This window comes from Gymnogyps californianus, chromosome 4, assembly GCF_018139145.2.
Source record: "Gymnogyps californianus isolate 813 chromosome 4, ASM1813914v2, whole genome shotgun sequence".
Classification (NCBI taxonomy): Eukaryota; Metazoa; Chordata; class Aves; order Accipitriformes; family Cathartidae; genus Gymnogyps; species Gymnogyps californianus.
This window is the reverse complement of record NC_059474.1, coordinates 71,446,274-71,467,449: the sequence shown is the minus strand read 5'-3', so window position 1 is coordinate 71,467,449 and position 21,176 is coordinate 71,446,274. Positions and strand designations below refer to the sequence as shown.

General features: G+C 36.2%; 1 protein-coding gene across 1 annotated transcript in view; it reads left to right on the top strand.

Moving 5' to 3' along the window:
* The window catches only part of NAA15 (N-alpha-acetyltransferase 15, NatA auxiliary subunit), a 41,417-nt gene extending 20,803 nt beyond the window's left edge, over positions 1 to 20,614 (top strand). Inside the window, exons 7-20 of the mRNA XM_050895606.1 lie at positions 941 to 1,060; positions 1,753 to 1,848; positions 1,985 to 2,091; positions 2,508 to 2,580; positions 4,404 to 4,573; positions 5,242 to 5,394; positions 7,625 to 7,753; positions 10,194 to 10,407; positions 11,587 to 11,780; positions 13,961 to 14,069; positions 14,675 to 14,773; positions 15,522 to 15,665; positions 16,761 to 16,858; positions 19,711 to 20,614. Coding sequence (XP_050751563.1) covers positions 941 to 1,060; positions 1,753 to 1,848; positions 1,985 to 2,091; positions 2,508 to 2,580; positions 4,404 to 4,573; positions 5,242 to 5,394; positions 7,625 to 7,753; positions 10,194 to 10,407; positions 11,587 to 11,780; positions 13,961 to 14,069; positions 14,675 to 14,773; positions 15,522 to 15,665; positions 16,761 to 16,858; positions 19,711 to 19,911 — 1,907 coding nt within the window. The 3' untranslated portion in view covers positions 19,912 to 20,614. The remainder of the gene's footprint in view (positions 1 to 940; positions 1,061 to 1,752; positions 1,849 to 1,984; positions 2,092 to 2,507; positions 2,581 to 4,403; positions 4,574 to 5,241; positions 5,395 to 7,624; positions 7,754 to 10,193; positions 10,408 to 11,586; positions 11,781 to 13,960; positions 14,070 to 14,674; positions 14,774 to 15,521; positions 15,666 to 16,760; positions 16,859 to 19,710) is intronic.
* The last annotated feature ends 562 nt before the right edge of the window (positions 20,615 to 21,176 follow it).

Genomic DNA, 21,176 nt, shown 5'->3' with positions numbered 1-21,176 from the left:
TTTCACCTCAGAGAAAGAGTTTAGGTTTATTTTCCAGATTCTGTCATTCTCAGTGAGTGAACTATTGATGTTTTCCCTGGCATTAGATATTGCATGTAGTCCTCAAGTTATCCTATCTGTGGGAAGCAGCATCTCTTGAAAAAATTATGTATCAGTGTGTGACATAGGGAGGAAGAGAGGTAACACTGACTTGCGTTTTCCTCTTGAAACTGGATGAGGAAATCTTACCTTAATCTAGAATGACACTGTATCACCTCTGGTGTGTAATCTGTTAGTGCCTAACATTTGCCAATAGCAAAGCTTTGTAATTTTTTTCTCATTGTGAAATGGGAAGTTGACTTGTGTTGCAACTCGAGGATCAGCAAAGATGCTCTGTACAGTTGTTAGATCTAGACTTTATTTTTAACAGTTGTATTTTGTAATGAAGTGTCACTAAAAGGAAACTTGCTTGCAGAATCTTGAGAATTCATTAATCAGACCCATGGCTTGATTTAAAACATTGAAGTTAGTTTTATGAAATACCAGACTGAAGAACCATTCTTTTATTTGCAGCTTTGCAATTTCAATTTGGTTTTCAAGATGCAATATCATAAAAAGATGCAATATCATAAAATACTGTGTACTGCTTTTAATTGCCTTAAAGTAACCAGTCACTTCAGTAAGTGAGAAAAAAACATGTGCATCTTGCTTTTAACATTAAATTTTCAGGTAAGTTTCAAGAGTTACTGGCCAAGTTGTAGAATCTTATTGTAATTGCAGCTATTGTCAAAGTAAAAACACATCTGTCAGCTAGTTTGTGATGCCACTGTGATCATTTTTTCTAAGAAATCAGAATCTACATGGAGTCAAGGATTATCTAATCTTTTACTGTAGAGTGATTAATATTACACTGCTTCAGTATCTCGTTACCTTAATTTAAAACTTCTTGGATTTCACACAGGAGAACTCCTGCTTCAGCTTGGCAGGCTTGAAGAAGCAGTTGAAGTCTACAAAGGACTGCAAGAAAGAAATCCTGAAAACTGGGCCTACTACAAAGGCCTAGAAAAGGCACTTAAACCAGGTAATGATTTGATATGTTGTAGTAAATAAGCTGGTTTTGCACATTTGGAATTTATGTATGTATCAAAAACTTGTATTGCTTTAAATAATAAAACTATTATTTAAAAAAATCCCTATTTAAGTTTTGCTTTTTAGTCATAGTGTGTACATATTGTCGTAATGTTTTTTTCAAGAAAGGCTGGAAGTATTTCTTATATTGTTGTTACCCTGTCTTATTTAAAACCAAAACAACAAAAAAATGCAGTAATCTTTGTGCGTGTTTGAACGAAGAGTATTATTTCTTAGAAGACAGTTTTAATTTAGATTTTTTTCTTTTACTGTCTCTGTTATCTTAATCTTATGTTGTAGGTAATACAGGTTTTGGAAAAACAGGCATGATTCTCCTGAATGGTTTTCTTTGTTGAAGATTTTAGCACAGCGATAAGGCAGGAACTCTTTTTAAGATGAGAGATAACCAGTTAGTCTTCCACTGCTGGAAGAGGAATTTACAGATACTGAATACCTGAAATCATTTAGCATGGCAGTTTTAAAAAGAATAAAATGGGAATTAATGTTCTTTAGGAAGTGTATAGCCATTAGTTGCTATATATTCTGATTCTTTTTTTTTAACCAGATATAAATCACTTCCCCTCCCTACCCCTTTCCCTTCTTGCCAAAAAGGAAGGAAAAAGTAACTGTAAAATTCTCTTCCAGCTAATATGATGGAGAGGCTAAAGATCTATGAAGAGGCCTGGACTAAATACCCAAGGGGACTAGTTCCAAGAAGATTACCGTTAAACTTTTTGTCGGGTAAGTGCATTTTTGCTGAGCAGGTAGTGATCAACACTTGTGTTTCTTAGATACTAATGTTTTAACAGCATAAACAGTCTGCAATTGATGAGTAATGTGTGGTAAAACAAAATCAACAGGTCTTTTTCCTCTCAAGGTGAAAAGTTTAAGGAATGTCTGGACAAGTTTCTAAGGATGAATTTCAGCAAAGGTTGCCCGCCAGTCTTCAATACTTTGAGGTCATTATATAAAGACAAGGAGAAGGTAGGTTTTTCCCCCTCTTTTTACATGTTCTATCTCGTAGCTGTGATGCGTTAAAGAGATAAGGAAAATTTTTTCTTCGGTGCTCACTGTATCAGCACTGTTGTATATTATTTTCTAGTATACCTAGAAAAAATCAAGTACAAGCATACATAGCCTTGTGCCAGTTGGTAAATGTAGAAAACTGTGATTTACTAATTATAAGCTGCATAAGTGTTAACCGAGGGAGGCTTGGTCTTAATTTGTTAAAAAGAGAGGTGAGATTGAGTGCATTCCCATATGTATTGTAATTCAGGATATTGCAGAATTTTCTTACCAAAAATAACTAGTCTGGGTAACACCAAGTAGTTCAAGTTGAAATAAAATACCATCTTGCCCACAGCTTTGTTTTTTTTTTTTGTCTTGTCTTGCATGTGTAGGTGGCAATCATAGAAGAGCTCGTGATAGGTTATGAAACCTCTCTAAGAAGCTGCAGGTTATTTAACCCAAATGGTGAGTGCTAAGACTGTCATATTTCATGGAAGTAGTGCCTGGTGTAAGCACTACATGACCATTCAGAGGCAGGGAATCAGTGGGGAGTGAAGAAATTGAGATGATGGGATTTTTTGCCTTTTTTTTCCCTAACACAGAACTGAACCATAGCCATCCTTAGAATGGATTTAAGCTGTCAAATATAAAGTCTGTATTCAAAATCTAGTCACTTGTTCTAAAAATTTTTCCTAGATCTGCAAATTGGGTCATCTCTTTGCAGTTTTGAGTCCAAGTATTCTCTTTTCAAGACTTGAGTTTATCGTTGTCCAGGAAACTGAAATTTGAAAGCTATGTTAAATCTTTAATTACAGAAATGTTAATAGATACTGATAGCACAGTCTTCAGGGGGAGAGAGTTTTGGAACTTTTGGTGGGGGCTGGGTTTTGTGTTCTTGGGGGGTTGGTTTGAGAGTTAAAAAGTGTTTTCCAGGTTTTGACTGACAACTGTTTGTTGTGAGGTATGGTTCTACATGTATTGAATCCAGGCTTCATAGTTTCCTCTCTGGCAGCTTTATGATTTTTTTTTTAGTCATTTGCCCAACCACTTTGTAACAGAAAATCTCCAAGAAAAAACTTTTCTGCATAGAGTATCAACAGACGATAGTCTTGAAATTTTCGTAGATGGATTATAATGGTGTGATAATCAAGATAACTTGAATGACAATGTACGTTAAAACTTTACAGGATAATCCTAATCATTAAAGACATTTTTATTGAAGTTATAACCAGTTACTTCCCTGCTTTGCGGAAACGTTAATGCAATACTTCATTATGAAATTCTCACCTAAGTTGCCTGTTATACTTTTCCCTTGAATTTAATGCTATAGGCTACAATATAGCCACTTAATACCTGTTTAAATTTGTCCAAGCCTTTCAAACACAGTTGTGCTTTTCTGGTTTAAGGAGTTGGCTTACTGTTACTTCAGTTCAATATTTGCTTTGATATTAAATTTCATTCAAATAAACAATTTTCTGCTACCTTAAAATGAACAAATACATATAATTGCATGGTTAAGTTATATCATAAACTGAAGAACCAGAACCTTTTGGCAGGACTAGAGCCCCCACACCCTTTTTTTTCCCTGCAAGGTGCTATGCTTCATAGCCAAAATTGAGTAGTGAACTTAACTTTTATGACTTCAGTAGTATTTTGGATTTCAAGCAGAGCTCTGTAACTTTCAAAACTGACTTGTGTATAGGAGTGAATGTTTTCTAGGATATGTTTAGGCGAACAGTGATGATAAATGTGTCAAAGGTGGAGATGGAAAATCTTTTTAAAGCTAGGGTTTGGAACAGCCTGTTTTGTTTAAAAATATTCAAGTCTATGGCTTGAAAACATGTAAATGCTGAATGTACTGAAATCCTTTACGTTGTTACTGTGCAACACTTATGTTTAGCAGGACTCTTTGCTATACCCTTCATCTAAACCAGTTTTAAAATAAGAACTCTACGTTATGCGCTGCAGTCTTGCATATCTGGCTGCCCTGATCAAGGGACTAGTTGGAACAAAATGCAACTCCCTTCTGACCCACTAACTGACTTTTCCTTTCCCTTAAAACCACAGTATGAGAAGGGAACAGTATATGCTCAGGTCTTGTCAAACCGCAGAGGTAGAAGTTAATGGACTTACCTGGATCCAGGTGTTTGGAAGCACTCCAAGGTCTGGTGTGACAGCCTGACACAGAGGCAGAATTAACTTCAGTGGCTATATTTATAGCACTCTGCTTCTGGCATGTTGTTTTAATAAACTGAACAAAAAAACTCCCTCCATTTTTCTCCCTCCAGATGATGGTAAAGAAGAACCTCCAACCACTTTACTCTGGGTCCAGTATTATTTGGCTCAACATTATGATAAAATTGGACAGCCATGCCTGGCTCTAGAATATATAAATGCTGCTATAGAAAGTACTCCCACTTTGATAGAACTCTTCCTTGTGAAGGCAAAAATCTATAAGGTAAGTTTGGCTTATTCTTAGTGATCGGAGGTTATTTGTTTGTTATGATAGAAGACTTTTACATATGCTTATACTTTCCTGTACTGTTTTTGATGTGAACATTGAAGTGTTAAGCTTGTATTAAGCAAGACACATGGAGAATCCATGGAGAATGACTTAGTGAATTTTACTGAGTTTCTAGATAAGGGTATTGTTTGGCTACTTGGGTTTTTTACTGCATATGAATAAGCCCCATGAAGGTTTTTAAGTCAATAAAGGACAAATATACTGCAAAATGTGAATTCTCAGTTTACAACTATATTTTTCATATTAAAAACCATGCTAATAAATTTAGTTGATGTTTTAAATGTCTTCCTCCTGTTCTTACTCCCTGTTTTTTTAACTACTTAAAAACAATTTCTCAGCTACACTGTGGTATTGTATCAGAATGGGGTTATCCAAAGTGTTCTTTAAGCATTTTCAGGAAAAAGTCTAGTGCCGAAAGACCTGTAATTCCGTAATAAGGGAAAGTAATTTTTCTGCTTTTTTCTTTAAAGATCTGTTGCTTTCCTGAAGAAAGCTATTTATTAAAAAATGTCTAAAATTAACTAATTGTATTAAACAGTGAGTAGATAAAACATGCATGTTTTATAATTACTGAATCTAACTTGAACTTCTATCTCTTTAAGCATGCTGGAAATATTAAAGAAGCTGCAAGGTGGATGGATGAGGCTCAGGCTTTGGACACAGCAGACAGATTTATCAACTCCAAATGTGCAAAATATATGTTGAAGGCAAACTCCATTAAAGAAGCAGAAGAAATGTGTTCTAAGTTTACAAGGGTTTGTTGCATTTAACTATAGCTCTTTTGAATAACGTGGGCCTAATCCCTTGTGGAATAATTTTTTGTTAACTTTCCTCTCACCTTTAGTATAATCTTTAAGCTCTGTTTCAGAGCAACTATGCTTGCTTCACTAATAGTAGTCAATATCAGGGCTTGAATTAATCTTGGATAAGCGTGATTCCATAGTATTAAGTGAAAACTCTAAAGCTTGGATTTGATCATTTTTGCCAGGTAAGAAAAATACAGCATGCCCATTTTAGAGATAACTTCTCAGAAAATTATTTTTTCAAAGTAGTCTTTGGGTTTAATGTTGATTCTATAGGATCCTTGAAAGATCTGATAAAGTTACCCATGTCTCTTATTTTTTTCTAATGGTAGTAAGTTAGAGAATTCAGACTTCTCTTGGAACAAAATTTCTGTGTGGCTACTAGGTGAGAGGCTTTCTGAGATGTCTTCCTTTTGTGAACATTTTGCTTTCATTCCTAAGGCCGTGTTTAACAGTGATGAAGGAAAGCTGCATATTGTATCTTTTTTCTTTTCTTTTTTCTCCCCCCCCCCGCCCCCCAGCTGTTTACCCATGACCAATTAGCTGGCAGAAGAAGTTTGCATTATGCAGATTGTTTAATTTCATGAATCAGTTTTTGTCCCTGCAGTAACCCATTCTGATAGGTTTGATGGTCTCACAGGTTAGTTACTTTTTTTAATTGACTTCTCTTGCTATTATTCTTTCATAACTGAAAGTCAAAACGGCTCAATATAGTCTTTCCAGAATATTTGGCAAATGATAATTTTAGAATACCGGCAATATCATTTAGATATTGTCAGTGGGAGGCAGGCAACAAACTATTGGGACCTACCTGCAGAAGTAAAGCCTTTTTTGTTTGTTGTCCCATTTTTCTCTTCTCTCTTGAAGAGCAGGAGAAACCTGGAGTAAGGTGCATTGAACGGTGGGGGGATATTTATAAGGGGAAAGCTGAAGGATTTTTGTGAAATGGAGGCTGTGTGCAGGCAAACACGGAGAGAGGGGAAGTTCTGTTTTAGATAAGCTCAGTAGCTTGCTTTATGTGGAGTTTTTAATGCAAAACTGCTATGAATCTAGGTTAATTGACCTCTCAATGCCTTAAGCAGCTTTAAGATGATGTCAAAAAAGCAAGCATACCAGTTGTCCAAAACTGAACTTTACAAATATAATTTGATGATGTTGCTCTGTGTAATCTCTTTCATCTCCTTTTGATCTTATGTCTAGTGCTCAAATACAAGCTGCTTAATTAAAAAACAATAATTAAAGAAGACCTAAATTAAGCATAATGAAAATGGAGCTAACAATTTTTCTGATTTTTAGCTGCCTAAATCAGACTGGTTTGAAGACTGCCTTTCTCTCTCATTTGGGATATTCTCCTTACCCTTCCATTTGAGTATTATCTGTCATTTTCCCAGCTTTGGCTCTTGGCTGATTCTTGAATAGCCTGGTTTTTGGAAGATCAGAGTAAAGTCAGAATGGCTGCATCCACCCCAAGTAGCTGACTTTGACATTAAGCTTGAAAGGCATATGATAAGTTCTACAGATCTATGCAAGTGTATATAAATACCAGATTTGAAAGACAACTGTAATCTCCTTTTTTTTTTGGATCAGAAGGTGTCAAAGCTACCAGTATTCCTTTTGTTTTGCCACTGCTCTCTAGTACTGATCACATAAGAAATAACCTGTTACTACTGCCAGTTACTACGCTTAGCTTAATCAGCAGGTCTCTGGAAGACACAGATGGCAGTTTTAGTTTAAAAAAAAAAAAAATCTAAAAGAAAAACAAAATCCTGCAGGTGTCAGTGTCATGCCACGTGCTAGAACTTTTCTGCCATTTTTCTTCATGCTGCAATGTGTTACTTGTGCATACAATATTAAAAACACTGAATGAATGTCTCTGCTATCCTAAAGATGAGGAACTATCGCAGTTAAATGGTCACTACCTGGCTATTCATTGTGTATTTCTGACTCTTCCAATAAGTGGAACATAGAGGAAATTTTTTTTTTTTTTTTTTTTTTTGTTAATGAGCAAAGCAAGTCCATCTTAACTGTGGCATTTCTGACTTCAGGACTCCAGTTTTGAAATTCAGCATTCTTTTGAAAGCCTCTTCATTTGTGCTTTTAATTAGAACAAGATAAAAGAAATGGCAGTTAACAAATTGAACAAGACTTATTTTTCTTTTTATAATGCTGTTTTTGCTTTTAGGAAGGTACCTCGGCAGTAGAGAACTTGAATGAAATGCAGTGCATGTGGTTTCAGACAGAATGTGCGCAAGCTTACAAAGCAATGAACAAATTCGGAGAAGCACTTAAGAAATGCCATGAAATTGAGAGAGTACGTATCTAGTTAAACTGCCTAGGTTGGAAAACACTAGCTTAAGTCTACTGTGCTTATATGTTTCCTTTCTGAGCAGTAAGAGTATACTTCATGTAGCTTCAGGAGAGATTTCATTTCGTGTTGGCTACTGATGAGTTGATTGAATTACATTTCCTCCTAAAAATGCCATTGTGAACTGTATATTGTAAAGAGAATCTATAAAGTCATTTGAAGATCCAGGAAAGAAGAAAACTCTCAGAAATAATCTTATTTTTGGCAGGGTACATAAAAATAGGTATTTGGGTACAAACCAAGAGTATGTGTACTTTAAGTCCAAAAAGAACATGGCTGAGCTGACAAGCCCAGCCTTAAAGTAAAGGAAAGATGTCGCCTTGGTTATTGTTAAGCCACTGTATTTCAGAGGGAGAGAATAAATGTAAAAAGCTATCAAAGATATTAAATATCTTCTCCTTTAAAAAAAAAAAATTAAGCTACAGTTTAAAAGAAGCTATTAGAAGTATAAAGACTTCTTAAAGTAGAAATTGTATCCAAAAAGGGGGGATACTTGCACATTAAATGCAGACCATAGTAAGGCAAACAAAAAAATTTGGATGCACAGCTTCAAAAAAAAAAAAAAAAAAAAAAAAAAAAAAAAAGTATGGGTTTGGGGTTTTTTAAGCACATTGGGGTCTAGAAGAAAGACCAGACAGCTGAGGGTGTAAATGAAGTGCTCGAAGAGGAGAACTTAATAGGAAGCTATGCCTCTTTGCAAATTGAGAGGCTTAAGGAGATTTCAACGCTGATGCTTTTCTGCAGAGGGAATGGAATAGTCTGTGGAATATTCTCAGATTAGAACAAATCAACAAAGTGATTTGCCAGGACCGTATTCTGTTCACAGAAATCCTTTAAATAAATGTGTGTAAAATCCTTTTAAAAGAATTTGTGTAAGAAACTACTAGTCTTGTAAATTGTCTTGGGTACCAGAAGAGGTCAGCAAATGAAGAGCTGACTTAGGCCACCCTAAAAACCATTTCTAAGGAATTAAGTCACTATGTTTAATTTATTTATTGGATTAATTGATTGAAGGTGTAGTAAAGATCAGAAGTAAGATAAATATGTTGTATTCAGGAATGATCAACAAAGCTTTTGTGAGAAAAAGCAGTGCCTCTTAAATCTTTTAGAGGTGCTAGTTATGCTTAAGGCAGTTTAGTTGATAAAATGTGTTCTGGATTTCAGAAACACTTTTGATGTCATCCTTCACACCATAAAGGATCTAAACTGTCTCAGAAAAAGAAGGGAAGTTGATCTAATGGATTTAATAGCTGATTCATGGCTGGGAAAACAGAGTAGGAGGAAATAATCAGCTTTTACAAGAAAAGGAGCTTATCATGGAGATTACTAAGGCATCTTTCTAGGGTCTCCATTGTTTGATATCTCAATCAGTGATCACAGAAAGGGAGCGAATAGTGCAAGGACAACGCTTGCACTGTCTCAATACTAAACGATTAAATGGCACATGAAATGTAATGTTCAACGGTGTAGTTGGTGAAGGAGGGACAAGAAGAGTTCTTTGCCTATGCATAAGTAGTAAAAGGTCTTACATGAATTATTGCTGCTCAGGAAAGAAATCCTGGAACAATTATAGACAGTGCTGCAAAAACTTCTGTATTGGTGTGGAGCAGCACTCAAAAGGACAGTGTTGGGAATTAAGTGACTAGACAAGTAGTACTTTTCTTCCATTATATGAATCTGTCATACTGTTTACATCTAAATATCATACCTCTTTAAAAATGTGCTAGTAAAATACATGCCATGGTGGGGTAACTTTGACGTGAAGAGATTGCAATTAGCTTGTCGTGCTTACTATTTTATCCTCAGCTTTGACAAGCAACAACTGAGTTTAGGATGAAGTTGTACGAGATCATCAGTACATGGAGAAGTTGAAGAGGGGAATGACTTTTCACTGTTTGTCAAACAAAAACAAGGGGACATCAGGTGACAATGAGGAAAGCAGATCTTGAACAAAAGGAAGTACTTTCTCACACCACACGTGATTTAAGTGTGGAATTCATTGCAACAGTATCTAATGGAAGTCAAAATTATACTTTTGACTGAAAAAATTAGAGGAGTTCATAGAAGAAAAATTCTTCAAGTGCTGTTTAAATACAACAAATGTAGAATCTTTATCCCTTAAACTACAAATTGTCAGAGGGTAGTTACTGTTAAGAGATTGTGAAATGGGTGAATTTTGGTTCTGACCTAAGATGCCTTCTGTTCTTTTCACCATGATTTTATTTTTGGAGGATTTTGTTAAACTCACATTTCTAAGAGTTAGGGTGTATTTGTCAAATAGCAGGCTTTTGCTAAATTATTCCTTTGGGGAGAGTGTATGAAAAAAATCAAGGTTAGTATCTGATCGTTAATACTTGCTAAATAATGTTATTTTATGTTGTGTTAGCATTTTGTAGAAATCACGGATGACCAGTTTGACTTTCACACTTACTGTATGAGGAAGATTACCCTTAGGTCTTATGTGGACTTGTTAAAACTAGAAGATGTACTTCGACAACATCCGTTCTACTTCAAAGCAGCACGAATTGCCATAGAGATATATTTGAAACTTCATGATAATCCCTTAACAGATGAAAATAAAGAACACGAGGCTGATACAGGTATTCAACTGTCAGAATTTATTAAATATGCAGTTTCACTAATTAGTGGATATTTTATGAAGATCCAGCATTCTTACAGTTGTCAACTGTAGTAGCCAAAAAGAAGAGTTTTGTCACAACTCAAAGTAGGCAAATTGTAACTTGGCCTGTATGTAAAAGTAGATGTTCTGCTCAAAGTTAAACTAATCCATTTTTTTATTTTGGTTGTTATAAAACAATGATGGGTTTTGTATTGACAATTTTAAGTAAAAACATGTTTGTGTTACGAAATGGCTGAGAAAACGTGGAATTCTCATGATTGTTGGTCCATGAAATATCAGATTGAAGCAGGTGTGCTTGATGATAGCTCTTTCTAAGCATTTTATCAGTATGCAAAAATTTGACTAGGTAGCAACTTAAATTTTATAGTCTCTTGCTTCTGATGTAAAAATAATGTTTAAATCCATCGATTTCTTTTTTTGTTTTTTCCTCTCATCTCTGATTGGAGAGCAACTTAAGTGATTATGGCTTGGGGCACCTCAAATGGTATGAATAGAGGCTACTGAATCCTTCAAGAGGAATTTGTCAAGTTTTAATATTTCTCATCTCAGTTCATTTGTGTGGCTTCAGGTTCAAATTAAGTAGAAGTGTAATAGAATTTCTTGTAGCCACTTTCTGATGTGTATTAAATTAATTCTCCATGCTTTAATTGGAGGGAGGAGAGGATCTGAATATGAATCAAATGTAAGATGTCTGTAGGGCATTAAAAGCAAAGCGGGAACTGTCTATGCCAAGGTGTGACTATTGCACCTTATTTTTGTTAGACCATTTAATTACTACATTAAACGTAACTTGTGTTGTGTAATGCCTAAGGAATAAATCAATGTGTATTGGTGTGCACTTTTACTCCTGGCACTGGATTTGTGGAGTTATGCAGTAATTACTTTGTCCTGCCCTCAGCATGTTATACTATTGTTCTAATTCCTATTGCCCTGATTTCACAAAGGTATTAGAGAATTATGAAGCAGCAGTGTAGACTGTACAATAATCTATTGATAGTAAATAAGCTTTTACAAATGTAATGGCAGCATTACTAGTTAGTAGATATGATTTAAAGATGATGATGGTGTCTGACAACTGATTGAAACGGTTAATATTAGACATCAACATTGTCTGGTTTTGCCCTTTACGTGTGTACAGCGAATATGTCTGACAAGGAGCTAAAGAAGCTACGAAATAAGCAGAGAAGAGCGCAAAAGAAAGCACAGCTGGAGGAGGAGAAGAAGAATGCTGAGAAAGAAAAGCAACAGAGGAATCAGAAAAAGAAGAAGGATGATGATGATGAAGAAATTGGAGGACCGAAAGAAGAACTTATCCCTGAGAAATTGGCAAAGGTGCTTACTAATGTAATAATAAAGTCATAGAAATTTCTAGAAAAGTTACAGTGAGCACACATACACTTCGAAAGCCATTCAGTTAACTTGTTTGTTTTTTTTTTTTTGTATGGCTTCTCTTCACAGGCGGCATTTTAAAAAGAGTTCTTTTCTAGGAATAGTTTGTTGGATTTACTGTCAGTAATGTGATGAAATCACAGCTTTTGTGCCTAGTTCTCAAAGGCAGCAATTGAAGTCATAGACATTTGCTACAGGTGGAATTATCTTCACGTGTATATTGCACTAACTTGTTGATTATACCCTATTTCTAGTTGATCGGATGGAAGTCTTTCTATTCTGTATGTAAGGTGATTATCATTCACTCTTTATGTCCCGTAATATTTTTTTATTTATTAAGCATAGACAACCTGTGAAAGAGGAGACATTGAAACATTGAATGCCTTAACAGCATTTATTTACATTTGTTTTGAATGGGGGGGGAGAGGGGGAAGGATAAAGAAGCTATTGGGAAATAGTAGTAGACTAGACTGAGATGGATTTTGAGATCTGGATTAACAACTGTAGAGATATCTAAAGGGGAGGTGACCCAGAAGACTATTCTTGTGCTAAAAGTTGTACCTGTAAGGAGCAGGAAAACACTTGAAAAATGTGGGGAAAGATAATGAAAAAATATATATAGACTGGAAAAATTAATTTATAGTAATAGTAGTATAGTATCCAAGTACTGATAGATACGCTATTCGGTATTTTCACATTACACGTATAACGAGTGTTATTGGCTCTTGAGGGGATGATGCTTGAAAGCTGAGGCAGTGAACTTCACTCCGTAGCCAGGAAGCAAGTGACTTAAAAAACTTGACTAGTCGTTTAAGAACATTGTCGGTATTCCCATTGTTTAGGTCACTGGTTGCAAGAAGCAACACTCTAATTGCAGTGCCAGTTAAGATTGAAATGGTCACAATGGCATGTATTGAAATTGAGTTCTGCAGTAGAGGGATATAATGGGATATCCCAGGAAAATCCAGGCAGTCTCCAAGATTATAGGGAATAGTTGCAGCTGTATAATGCATTTCTTTGGCAAATCTTCCCTAATTATATTCCAAATTTAATATCAGAATCATGTTACAGACATTTCCAAATTCAGTTGGTTCCTAGTGCCAGAAGACCATTTCTGACGTAGTTGGTCACTTGCAACTGTTTTTCCTGAAACAGTTGCCCCTAGACTTCTTTGGAAACGTAGCTTTGGCATTAAAGGCATAGCTTTGAAATCTGTTTTATTACAGGTTCCAAACGGTTTAAGTGCACAGTTGTGACTGATGTATGCAAACTCATAACAGCACATATAAATGATGCAATTTTTTTATGAAAACTGCTGTAGTATATGGTTAGCAGGAACTCCATAACGTGTCCATCGTTGTCTTCAACTCAGTTATTTGCAATGAAGTGTATTGCTTCAACATTACTAAATTTTTATTGCCAGACAACAATTAAATTTTGTGTCTGATGCTTAGAGAGTAGCTTATGTTCATAAAAACGTAAATATTAAGGACAACAGACAGTTCTTGTTCAAATTATCCCTAACCTATAGATGCAAGAGATCTGTCTGTAAAAAATCCTTGCACAGAATTAATTTGTGTTAAAACTGTCCATTTACTGGATTACGCTAGCTAAGACCAGGAGACCATGATCAATATCTAGTTACTTCAAGCTTGCTGTTAGTATCTTGGCTGGAAATGTCACCATGACCTGGCACCTTTCAGGAACCTGTCTGAAGCTCACATGAACAAACTCTTGTCATGGGCATGAAGTAGTCGTTTACCAACATCCCAGGCCTGTGTGTGTAGATTGGCATGGGGAGCCATACTGCCCATTACAATACAGGTTCAGCTGCAGCTGTGTTTACTACTGATGTATGATAGAAGGCAAAGACTTGTATCTCTATAGGAAAAGGTAATTTGTAACTATCACAAAGCAATTTTTTAGACTTGACAATCTGTGTTTAAACACTAATATTGAGTGAAAGATGCAAAATTTGTAACTAAAGAGGTTCTAAGCATCTTAGGCATTGCCTTATGAGAGTAACTCTCTGATGAGACTCAGAAATAGCTAATTCTGTTGTTGTAGAGTTTTTAAGTTTAAACTTTGTGACTTAGTTGTGTGTCACTTCCTTGAATCTATAGGTTGAAGCACCTTTGGAAGAAGCCATTAAATTTTTAACACCCCTGAAGAATTTAGTGAAGAACAAAATAGAGACGCATCTTTTTGCCTTCGAGATTTATTTTCGAAAAGGTAGGTGAGAAAACTAATGAAAGAAAGCAATTTGCGGTTCATGAAGATGTGTATTAGAATTTAAGCAAAAATTACTGATGAGATATGAGGAGTCAGTCCCTGTCGAGACACCGAACTTTTCATGGGACCAACACCCCAGCCATAAGCATTCTGTGAAAAACCAAAGTTTGAACATTTGGCAATTATCCACTTTCTTTGCTGTGTTTAAATCTATAAGCAATGAGACTGTAGTTAATTCTCCCGGCTTGCATTTGCCCTAGTTATTTGTTTGTATCTATAGTTCGCAGAACTACACACTGTAAAGAAGTGGTGTACAGTTGCTAATGAGAACTGGTCTTTTGCAACACTTGACTTCTGAATTCTTGTATTGGTTAAGATGCTTTAAGATATGCTTTAAGAACTTACTATGTTCAAATTTACTTATTAGTTTAACAGGCTTAATTCCCTGGTTAAATAAACGCATGTTAGAAACAATGGCTGTTGCAGTACATTCAGCTTTAATTTCTTCTGATCATTCTAGTTTCAAACACTAAGTACTCCTGCAACGTAACGCAGTGAGTTCCAACCACAGGCTTTTGAACATTTGCCAACGCTTTCTTTTCCAGAGAAGTTCCTTCTGATGCTTCAGTCTGTGAAGAGAGCCTTTGCTATTGATTCTAGTCATCCTTGGCTTCATGAGTGTATGATTCATCTCTTCAGCAGTGGTATGTATCTGTTTGATATGACTTCATCTGTACATGCTTCCAGATGATGCCTAACCCACATACAGTCATTGATTTTTAGTTTATAGACTGTTAGTACAATTAATTCAAAATATTTAATACATGTATTAGAAAGCTTTCTGAACAACTGATTCATGCTAAAATTAAGTATGTTTATTATGACTGCAGCTGGATTTAGCAGTTATTCCAACAAGTATTAGTAAGTCTTTTGAAGACTGTGAGTAGTATGGTGAACCCCTGAAAGAGTGAGTGAGTGAAGAAATGGAAACTGCAGAGTGAGGAATCTGGCTTTTCTGCTGGCAGCCTTTGTCGGCGTGCAAGGAGAAGGCTTAGACTTCTGTCCTTTTTGTTAGAAGGCTGGAAGGATTCTCGCCATTCCCTTGCCCCAAAGGTCACCCTTCCGGTTGATGGCTACAGACTAGATACATTTAAGAACAGACTTGTATGACCTCAATCTTTGAGCCTAATAGATTTTACTCAGTAAGGGGGAGAGTGTATTGGAGTAAAAAGGCTTTGTTTTTTTCTAAGCATCAGAAAACTGTCACAGTTAAGCTTTTTCCAACCAGGTCCAGTTATTTACCTTTTTGAATTTCATGCATCTTCCTTTGAGATTTTTTTCCAATTATATTAATAATGTAAACATGAAAAATATTAAAATAAATGCATAAAGTAGATTTTACTCTGATTACCTGTGCTCACCTGAGTTAACTTCTTTTTTCCAATTCAATAGTATCTGAAAGTAAGGATCTGCCAGATGCGGTTAGAACAGTGTTAAACCAAGAAATGAATCGGCTTTTTGGAGCAACTAATCCAAAGAACTTCAATGAAGCTTTCCTTAAAAAGAACTATGACTCACTACCACATAGGTTATCAGGTATTTAGCCTTTATCCTTTTTCAGCCCTGCTTCTGTATTTTCTGTGCTTATCTAGCAGTGGCATCTCAGTATCAGCACCAGTGATGTAAAAATCACTCTTTCCATCAGGAATGCTTTTCTTCTCTCGGTTTGTGTTTTTGTGACGTGACCACGAGGTTGTCTGTGGTTTTCTTTAATTTTTTCTATATGCTGCTAAAATACAAATTTTTGGACCTTTCTGCCCCGTTGTTGTTTCTGATGCATGCTGAATGTATCATAGGAGTGTAACTATTTAATGCATCTGTGAAATAGTTCGTATGAGCTATGGTACGTGAAGTAGTATTTCTGAGTTGCAAAGTTTTTTTTGATACCTGTATTTGAAGAGGCTGACTGCCAAGAGAAATGCGCTGAGTGCTCAGCAAGCCAGGTAACACCCAGAGCTACTGGTATGCCTAACAGGAGGGGCTTAGATGGTGCTGGTTACCTGTTACGAAGGGCTGTCTGTCAATAGTGACCACATGTTACAGTGGGTACCACATGGGAAACAGGATGTAAACCACCCAGGGGAGCGGCGTTACTGTTGTGGCTCAGTCTGGGCTCAGACCTGGCCACAAAAAGCAGTGAGTTTACTCTTGCATCTTTTCTGGCATCAAGTCCCTTCAACTACATCTGTGCCGTGGCACTCGGAACTGTGTCCTGGTTGTGTCCTGACACGGCATTGTAACAAGAACTCTGCGTGCACATCTCTTCTGTGCCCTGGTTTCTTTGTGAAGGAGATGTGAGCAGTGGTGCTGGAGGGAACTGTGGTGTGTTGCAGCAGGTCTGATTTGTTATATTCACTGCCTGGGATTCCACGGTACGCTGCAAAATGCTGCTACCCTGCAGTATAGACAATGCCTGTTTGTTTTAACGCTTTGTCTAGCATTGAATAGTAGACTTCAAGCTACCCTTCTACTTGCTCAGGTGTCAAGCTTTAATGCTCCAAGTGGTTCTGTTTTGAACTACTACTGTAGAGTTCAGTATCCCCCCTTAGTCATACTATTTCTATTTTACGTTTGTATATAAGATGGTTTTGGTCATCCACTGGGTGATGAAGTTTATTTTTCCTCCTGTAGCTGCCAAAATGATGTACTATTTAGATTCTTCCAGTCAGAAAAGGGCAGTGGAGCTGGCAATGACCCTGGATGAATCCCTCATTAACAGAAATCTTCAGGTAACAGATATTTATAAATTATAAACAACTTCTGGTTTATCTGTGGAAGCTTTATGCAAATTCTGGAGGTAAGAGGAAGCTGAAATGATTGCTGTGCCTTACGGTAAGGAGGTTGGGTTGTCATGCGAGAGAAAGGGGTATCAGGTTCATCTGAACTGAAATGTTTCATGTCCGTTTCGCACATTTAAATTAATTTAGTTTTGTCATAATATGAAAATAGCTAGCTTGCAGCAGAAACCATGTTATTGCCGCAGGTAGTGGGAAAGCTTATTAAACACAAGAGAATTCACGTGGCAAAAGACGCTAAAGCTCCCCAATAAGAAAAGATTGTAGTGTGTCCGAGCTTTAGCTGTTACACAGGCGACTGTTCAGAAGAAAAAGATTGACTTAGGAGTGGCTCAGACTCTGTGAAAACTTTCCATGTTCATCCCCCTGCAAGCTGTGTGAATTATCTTAGTTTTAATAAAAGGTGCATATGCACATTTTGGCCTTTGTATGTAGTTAAGGAAAAAGCTTATCAAATTTTGAAACTCTGCTCCATTCTGGTGGTCATGGAATAATCTCCTTGTGCCACTGCCACCATGCCCCTTTCCCCACTCCCCCACCTTCATCTGGGAAGGTTGTCAGTTCTGACTTGCAATTCTAAGTATTTGAGAGAAGGTAATTTTTTTTTAGTATCTTCATATGTTTCTTATAAAGAATTAATAAACATGTTATTTTCTTCTTGTGACCACACACTGGCAGAACCTTACCTGACAAAGCAGAGAAGGAATCAAATGTCCTTTCTTTTTTTCTAGCCTTTTCTAAACGATTTCTGTATCCCAGTCAAACCGTTTCCTTTGGCATCACTGTGAGAGCGTCCAGCACATTTAATTAGAGAGATTCCTTGGCAGGCTGTGCAAACTTCAGGACATTTAGTTTCTCTCAGTTCCCTTGGCACTTTATTTCTTTATTGTGCTCTTTATGTTTGGGGACTCAAGAATTTTTTTAGATCTATTGCAAGTAAAATTGCTGAACTTTCTAGTAAAATTATTCTTTTGTGGGCAAAAATCAGTATTTTCCAAAAAACATTCCTTTGGAAATACACTGCTTTCAATAGAACCTTAATTGTGAAGGATTTTAAGTTCACAGTAGAATTTTTGAACAAAACAGAGGGGAAAGACAAGAAAAGACAATTTGCCATGATTTATAAACTTGCTTAGGATGTTAAAGATTCAGAACCTTTCTCTAGCTGATCTGGTTATGGGACACAAACTCATGTCTTTTATATCCTAAGTACATATTTAGCAGTTTTCATAAACTGTTTTCTTGTTTGGGTTTTTTTGGGGGGGTTACTGTTTGAGCCGACTCAAAGAGCTTAAGATAGATATCAATAGATTTAGAAAACAAAAATTAAATTGCCTTCAACAGCATTCTTTTTGCCTCACAGCTGTGGTTTTTTGCCTGAGAGTGGAATTCTGGGAATTGGACTGGGGAAAGATTAAAATGTAACCAAAAATGTTTGGTTGTTTTAGAGGTGTTATCTTGGTAGGACTACAAGAAGCATTTACTGACTCAGCAGTCTATAAAGATGATATACGCAGCATTGTGGTGAAACTGAAAAAGTTTAATTTAGGCATTCTTGGTGCCAACATAAAGTAAGAGTTGGAGTTCTACTGAACTTTTAGATGGGAAATTGAAAGTGCCCTAAAAAAAAGGGAATCTGAAGGAGTCTAGGCATTCATTGAAAGGCATTCTCGTGTGCAAAGAGATCAAATTTATTACATTTCATTTTAGTAAAGACCAGCTGTCTCAGGGCACATTGCAGGCATAAATCTAGATATATTTGACCTTCTGTTGATGCCAGTGTCGCAAAGAGCAAATGTGAGGGAAAGGGGTTGTTGAAGAGAACTTCATAACCTCATAGCAGGAGGACAGAGCAGTTAATCTCAATACACAGAACAAATAAAAGCTATAGTAAATGTCAGAGGAGTGGAAAAAGACTAGCTTACTATGCTAATGCTAGCATACACCACATGAACGGATGCTAAATGCTGCCGGGCTTTAGTGAAGCTCAGTAGGTCGGTTTCTCATGTTTGGAATGCGAGTTGAAAAAAACCGAAGAAATCTCCTTTTTCTCTTCTAAATCATGAACAAATATGGATATGAAACTGCAGATATATCTGAAGGATGTGGTAATATCTGAGTAATTTGGTTTGATTCACTAGTTACAGACACACTTCAGTAAGTCACATATCCTTAAATGTGAAAATGTGTTTTCCTACCAGAAATGTTTTCACATCTAATTATGGTTATTCAGCTGATGCTATTTTTACATTTTAATTATACGCCACAATTCTTCCCATTCTATCTGAAAGCACGTTCACAAAAGTCATTATTAGGAAATTATAGTATATATTCTGAATTCATTGTTTTTATTTGCGAACACTAAAATTCAAATGCATGTTATGTATTGCTGAAACGTTCGGTGTATCTCAAGATTGGGGGGCAGGGGGACGGACCACAAACCCAAAAAACACATTTAGTTGCAAGTAAGCCTGGTTCTTGGTTGCCAACTAGTAAGAATCAAATTTTTTTTTGGAAAATAAGGAACAGGTGATAAATGAGTATTTTCATTTTTAGTCAAGATTTCTAGCTGTTCTTTAAATCCCTTTTTAAAGTGCATTCTTTCAAATCAGACTACACTGGTGTTTCCTGCTGTGTCTAGTTAAAAAAAAGTCATTTGGTATTGGTAGAAACCTGAAAATGACACTTGGAGTTTGTTTTCTTTGTAGCATTGTGTTTCTCATTTGTGAGTGTTCAGACGAATGTTTAAGAAACCCTAACACTTCTTTATTTTTCTCTTTAATTAGACTTGTATGGAGGTATTAGAAGCTTTATGTGACGGTAGCCTTGGAGACTGTAAAGAAGCATCTGAAACTTACAGAGCAAATTGTCATAAGCTTTTCCCTTATGCTTTGGCTTTCATGCCCCCTGGATATGAAGAGGATATGAAGATCACAGTTAATGGAGATAGTTCTGCAGAACCTGAAGAACTGGCCAATGAAATATGAACAACTTTATTGGAAAAAAATGACATTGGACCATATCTGGTGTATAATATTTTTGTCACGCACCTGCTGAATTGTTCTAACTTACACAGAGAACAGAAGGAAAAAAAAAATGTTGCCTTCAAATAGTTTTACTTTTTTTTTTTATCCTGCTGACAAAGTATATATATAAAATATCTAACATATTACTGGATATAGGTTGTTCGGTTTCTTAAAAATTAAAAGCTGCTAAAATTGAAGAAAAAAACCCCTTCTCCTTACCTACCTACCCATGTTTTTAAACTAATTTATATGAAATCTGGAGGCGTATAGCCCTCAGAGCAGGTGTGTGGCAGAAATATTACTTTAAATTTGTCTTGTGAGATTACTGTTATCTCAGACAGCAAAAATGCTGTTTTAGCACTGGATTCTTTCACTGAGCACAAAGAGTTGATGGGGCTTTAGCATCTGACTGATTTTGATACGGGGATGATTCTGTCCATAGGAAGTATGCAATGTGAATCAGAATATACGGAGAAACCTGCAACATACGTGTTATGTTGTGGATGCTGGGACATACGGATATCAAGCAGAATTAAGAAACATAGTGTGTTCAACAAGCTTGTTGTGTCTCTGAAATTCACTGTACACGATCAGTTTGGTGTTCTTGCACCACAGTTTTTAACTGAAGGAACCAGTTAAAACTATCTCTCTCTTTGAATTAAACTTGGGGGTGGGGGTGGGGAGAATCAACATTGCTGTTCTTGAGATGAACCTATCAGCATAGGTTGGCCAAACTTTTTAAAACTGTAATGCAAGAACCAAATAAAATTATGCACTGTGATGTGGCACCAACTAATTAGAAAGATAGCATGCATTTTTCACATAGAGTGAAAACAAAATGAGAACATACTATGGCTTGAAGTTGCAAAGAGGAGAACTGACTACCATTTTGACTGATCAAGAGACTAATAGTTTAAAACCTCAGCAGGCCTTGTTCACGTTATGCAGAAAAAAAAAAAAAAAAAGTGCTGCAGTTTAGATACCTCTGGAACTTTTCCACAGTGTCACAGGTTTGTAATACTTGAAGCCCTACATTTCTAAGAATATATTTCTTGCTCAGTTGTTTCAGGCAAGCCCAAGACTTTGTAACTTTTAAGGGGCCCAAGATTTTTTTTCAATAACAGACCAGCTTCTTATTCCTGCAGTTACAGATGTAATTTCCTTTGTCAAACATAAGGTACCAAATATAATGCAATAAAACGTTTTGAAAAACAATTGTGTGAATA